At 41.4% G+C, this 6000-nt stretch overlaps 1 protein-coding gene across 4 annotated transcripts in view; it reads right to left on the reverse strand.

Annotated features, from left to right (window-relative positions):
- The window catches only part of LOC116063957 (protein shisa-6), an 80179-nt gene extending 74721 nt beyond the window's left edge, over positions 1 to 5458 (reverse strand). For 3 of the 4 annotated variants that reach the window (XM_035996435.1, XM_035996436.1, XM_035996434.1), the window contains exons 1-2: positions 5131 to 5458; positions 3733 to 4654 (exon numbers count right to left, since the gene is read on the reverse strand). In XM_035996435.1, coding sequence (XP_035852328.1) covers positions 3733 to 4292 — 560 coding nt within the window. In that variant the 5' untranslated portion in view covers positions 4293 to 4654; positions 5131 to 5458. The remainder of the gene's footprint in view (positions 1 to 3732; positions 4655 to 5130) is intronic. The other variant, XM_031318993.2, reaches the window with a different exon arrangement.
- Positions 5459 to 6000: the final 542 nt, after the last annotated feature.

Below are 6000 nucleotides of genomic sequence, written 5' to 3' on the forward strand. Positions count from 1 at the left end.
AAAAAAGACTTTTGATTGTTATATCAATTCACATGGAAATTGCAGGAGCATTTGTCAGAAATGCTGCGACTGTTTAAGAGCGCGATCAGTACTGCATTTCTGGGATTGATACTAATATTTGAGAGTTTAAAACATCTGTTAACAATATATTGGCCAATTCAAATAATTTTTTTACACACTATATATCCTAAAACCCTTTTGATGAAAAGCGTGTAATCTAAAACCAACAGTGGGCCAAGAATGGACCCTTGGAGGATGCCATAATTGAACTGATTTACAGAGTCTGCTATTGCAACTTAAGGTTACGTAAGGTTTTACATCTTCAGTTAGAACCAATGGCTTTGGGCCTGATGGCTGCAGACAGGGTGGGGAAATTGGACAGAAATGGAATCACACATTGTTGGTTTTACTCTTTGTTGGGGATATATTGACAGAACCAAAAATATAGAATACAACCAGCCTTATCCTTTTAACATAAGGCCAACAGAGTGATCAATCTAATCAAAAGCAGAACAAAACTAAAGCTCTCATCGTTTGTCATCGTTCTCTTGTAAACAAACTATGTTTATACATTGATGACCTAGAACATACCTTTGGGGTCTATGCAATCTGTTGTGTTTTATTGTCCAACATATTTGCTGATACCAGACTGATAATCTTAAATCAACTGACAATAAATCCTAATAGCAGCCTTTTTATACAAACAAACTTTGGGCTTTTTCTGTTCCTTTTGCATTGAATTTAAAGTTATTCTGCTGCAATTTATGCTCATTCAGTCGTCTTGCCTTTTAACACAGATTCTCAGTCCTGCAATCAAAGAACAGAGCATTATTCTCACCACCTAAACGACAAAAATTGCATCTCGGTTTGCCCTGAAGAATGTGATCAATACAGCCTGTTTAAACCACTGGCTTTAGCTCTCCCTCTGCATTTCTTGTGTTTCGGTGAAGGTCACAGACCAAACAGCAAAGGTCTGCCAACAGCTCAGTATTCTGCTCACAGTCCTCCCTCAGTCGCAGAAGTAAGAGTCTAAATTACATTAGAGAAGCACCCGTTTTTTAGGAGCAGACCCTTGCCAAATATAAAGCTAATCCCATGTTCTACTACTTCTTTTTGGTCACGGCTAGCAGCATGAATGTCTGCTGCCAGCCTTTGAGGTCTATTCCAGCAGAAATCATTACGACAGTTCTATGTGCCAAATGGTCGGCGAAAAAAAACAAATCATAAAAAGATAAAAGAAAACACTATTGAGCACCCAGCAAGCCATGCCTCCTTATTTAATCGACCTCTCTCTAAACCCTCATGGCTCCTGCTCATATTAAATTGGTGGCATTTTAAGCAGATCCACTTGAAAGTACACCCCATGGCTGGGATACAAGTGCAGTTAGAAGACATAAACTTCATCTCTTCATTTCTCAGAGCAGAGATGGAAAAAAGTGCTGCGTCATGAGCTTTGTTGTTCTTTTTGTTGTTTCAAATGAAATACTCTTATTATAAAATCTCATGAGTCCATATGGATATTACAAGATGACTGTGCCAGCTTTTGAAAAGACTCTTACAGTGATCACTGGAGCTTAAATTTAATCTACTGATCTACTGAAAGAGCTCCTTTGTGTTGTTGTCAGTGCTAGAATTTGGACACTTTTAATCACCCAAGAAATTGTCATTGTATTTCTAAGAAAGCTGAGTAATCCTCTTTGACATTTTCAAAGCAGCAGGAGCTAAAGTTACATGATGAGGCATAACAATGATCAATTATCTTCATGTCATTAAATCAACACAATTACATCCTCCTCTGCTCTGTCTAGAATGGACTCTGGCTAAAGACAGGTGACTCAAGTGACTCTTGGATAAGGGCAATGACTAAGTGACTACAAGTGTGTGGAAAACATGCAGTTTTAGTCGGACCTAACCCCAATTAAAACCCCATTTATACTTGTTATACTAATACTTGTTTCAGTGGGGATGGAGAGTACCCCAGCATGCACCACCACAAGACAACCTGGATAGTTATAAATCAGTCTTGTATACCATAGAGAGACAGCTGCAGGTCTTTGAACTGTGGGTGGAAACCCAAGTGAACAGGACGAAAACATGCATACTGACCACTGAGCCAGTTAAGACCACCAAATGTTTGGGAAAAAAAATCTTGTGGATAAATTAATCGTTGAATCATTTCAGCTCTTACATGATTCATCTATGTTTTAGGCCCTAATGACATATTTAAAATAATTTTTGTGTTTTTCACTGGTTTGAAGTGGGAGGGGCTCAGTTGGAAAAGTGTGATGTCACATTCTTCTGTGTACCAATCAGAATTTAGCACCATTTGCATCAAAATCTATTGACAGCTATGGGGTTGTTTGCTTATGTTGTAGTCATGAATATTTAACGGTATCAAAAAAAATTACAATTTGAAACCAAGTTTTAGGAAAGCTGTCTGAATGTAAATGGACTGCATTTAAATAGTGTGTTTCTCATCTACTGACCTCTCAAAGCATTTTACAACACCTGCCAACATTCACCCATTCACACACACATTCATACACTCATGGCAGAGGCTGCCATTCAAGGTGCCAAGCTGCTCATCAGGAGCAGTGAGGGGTTCAGTGTTTTGCTCAACGACACGTCATCACTCTCTCTGGAGGAGCCGGGAATCAAACCAGGAAACGTCAGATCGCTCTACCTCCATTTTGGACCATTTATAGCGTATAACATACTCACCATGACCATGTAGCTTATCAAAACAGCAGGAGTCTTTCAAATGGCAAATTCTGCCCATAATTTGGTCATTTGAGTTGTTTTTGGAGCAACAAGCAAGATTCAATGTAAATCTGACAACTGATCCCTGGTAGGTGTGTTTCAGAACACAAGTGCTAATAACAGCAGTTCTTTGTGTAAAACAATATATATTGAATTGCCAACATTAAGAAAGCATTTGCTGCTCTGATCAAAGTTGTAAAAATGTTGCCTTGTATCTGCTCCCTAAAAAAACATACATTGATTTCTCCATCTGGTGACCGAAATGGCCACAGGGTGAGTTTTTATGTTGCTTTAACACTCATCGAGCAATTCAGTGACCACTACTGGTGCCTTGAGGATTTAAAAATATAGTCACTGTAGAAGGGACTACTCCCATCAGGATGAACGTGATCACTCATGATGGCTTTCAGTGGCATTTACTTCATCCCTCTGGGGTAGAACGGATAGAGAATATCACATACTCCCCCTCCTGGGATTGGCACAGAATGGGATGTGTACAATGAAAAGGTATACAATCTTGACATTTTTTGATGGGAAAGCTCTGGGGAGGAGAGTAATGGCACATGCTGAAGGTCATGAGCTTAATTTGAACCCATGATATTGAGGCTGTAAGTTATGTAGGCTGCTGTAAGTCAGTTAAGTCACCAGAATAGATTTTCCCGTTAAGGCTATTGGAGGGAAATGACGGTCATGCTTTTAGTCTTATGTTACATTATTTTTCTACAATTTATACCAGTGTGACTTTGGGCAAACTGAAGATGATTTCGACCTGTTTTTTTTTTTTTTGTTTTTTTTTACAAAAATGATACATGCACTTGACACACAGCTGCAGGAATATATGGGTAGGTTTAACCCCAAAACCGGTTTGCCCACTTAAGGCTGATATGATGTTAACTTTTAAGATGTGAAATTACATGCTCTTTACACATTTTATGTTTTTTTTCATCATCTATGAAACAAGGAAAGTCTTACCTGTGCACATTCATTTCCTGAGGGGGCTTGGTGGCTTTATCATAGGCAACTTTAACACATATCCCAATGGCAATGACGAGCGCTATGACCCCGCAGGTGATGTACACCGTGGTGTTGGTCTGGTCCAGCTCCGGGTCATAGGTATCACCTGTGGGCCCCGGTGAAGGGGACTGGGTTTTGATCCAGTCCGGTGTGTTGTAGTTGGTGCAGCTCTTCTGCTCCAGGCGCTTCCCCCGGTCCGCGCAGCAGAAGCGCAGGAAGCAGCTGCCGCAACAGAAGCGGTGATCGGTGTTGTTGCAGCTGAACTCTTTGTCGTACGTCCCGCTCACGTCGTAGTAGCCCAGACAGGTGTCGTGCTGCACCCTGGGAGCCTGGACCTGCGTGATCTTCCCCGGGACGGCCACGGACAGCGGGACCGCGGTGGTGCTGCCGTTGACCTCCTTCACCTTTGGGTTCCTCCTCAGCGGGATTTTGTTCTTTTTGTTGGTGGTGGCGGCACACAGGACATTCAGCGGGTCTAAGTAAATCAAAAGAAGCAGAAGGTGCTTAATCCCCATCATTTGAGGACGCGCTGGTGTTTGTTCTTTGGCCTCCACACTCTTCTGTCTGGTCTTTCTCTGTGAATATCACTCTTCCACTTCTTACCGCGTGGAGCTTCTTGCGGGTTTCTTCATCGCAGGTACTCCTTTATGTGCCAAGCTTTGATTCGCGGACTTTGACTGGCAGATTTTGCGCTCACCAGACACACAAAGCATCTTCTGACTTTGCTGTCGTCCAGTATAAATGTCTGTTTTCTTATCAAAGTTCGCTTTGGCCAAATGTCCTGTTATGATTTCGGCTGCAGAGACGCGATAAAAACGCGATGTTCTCCGGGGAAATCTTTAGCTGTTGATCTGGAGTATGATCGAAGCTCGTAGTTACACTGTGGAGAAGAGAGGCATGTACAGAGGGATTTAGTCGGTAAAATAGGACTTTATGTTAGGCCAAATATCCACGGGAAACTTTGTTAATAAGCAGGCATCATAGAAAGAAGAATTTGGATCGATAATTGGCAAGAACTGGACTGATTGTAAACCTGCGATCACTTTCAGCACCACGGACAGCGCCCAAGTTTCCATCTGGGTGTTTGGAGTGCTTCAGCATCGAAAAGATTTGATCTTTTATTCTTTCAATTTCACTTCAAACATAAAACGGTTTTTTTTAATGGATTATAAATATGCCGCCGGGAAACGTTTTATTTTGCCTCATTCGCCTTTATTTTACGCATGAACTTTCTTTTATCGGACTTCCTAAGAGGAAACGGAGCATTGCCTTCTATTTTTTTTCTAATGAGAGATACAGAATTGAAGATACAGTTTAAAAAAAGAAAGAGGGAGGGAGAAGATGAGGAGGACTTACCGGGTTTACGGTGGCCGGTAACGGGGTTGTCTCAGTCACTGCCACTGAATCAAAGAGCCTCAGCAAGAAAAGAGGCAAGACCTCTCTCTCCTCTCCGGCCCGCGCCCCTCCACTTCTCTCTATTTCTCTCTCTCTCTCTCTCTCTCTCTCTCTCTCTCGTCACCCCCTACCCTCCACCTACGTCACCTACGTTAATTATCAATCGACATCTCCCCCCTGTGCTTTGGTCATATGCCTCCAGACTTCAGTCGATAACTCGCAGAGGTGGAAAAAGAGAAACAGAAAGATAACAGTGTATTAAAAGTTGTATGTAAGAGGCGAGGCAAGGCGCTGCTGTTGGTGTTCAGGCATCAGTGCACATGCAAGCTGCGTCCACTCACAAGTCACCAATCATGTCCTGTGTGTCTTTGTGTGTGTGTGTGTGTGTGTGTGTGTGTGTGTGTGTGTGTGTGTGTGTGTGTGTGTGTGTGTGTGTGTGTGTGTGTGTGTGTTCAGGCAAATGCGAATACATGCCTGAGCTGGTTTACTTTAGAATTATAAATCAAATGCCATGCAGATGGGGAGGTGGAGAGGATTTGGATGCTTAAAAAATGTCTGGTGCCAATTTAGATTTGTTTGAAGTAAAAGTAGTTAGTACTGGATGTTTGTAAAGGGCTATATGGGTGGAAAGTGATAATAACTGATATTAAGCACTAGCACAACATTCTGACTTTTACTATCTGAAATTTGACTTTAATATTGAATTTCTTTCTCTGAGTTTATGTTCTTAGAAACATTTATATTATTTATTACTAAGACTTTTGAGTCTTTCAGGGAAATTTGGCATATATAGAAATATGACTTTATTCTGACATTTTCTAATATCACGTT

Source organism: Sander lucioperca, chromosome 21 (genome assembly GCF_008315115.2).
Source record: "Sander lucioperca isolate FBNREF2018 chromosome 21, SLUC_FBN_1.2, whole genome shotgun sequence".
Classification (NCBI taxonomy): domain Eukaryota; kingdom Metazoa; phylum Chordata; class Actinopteri; order Perciformes; family Percidae; genus Sander; species Sander lucioperca.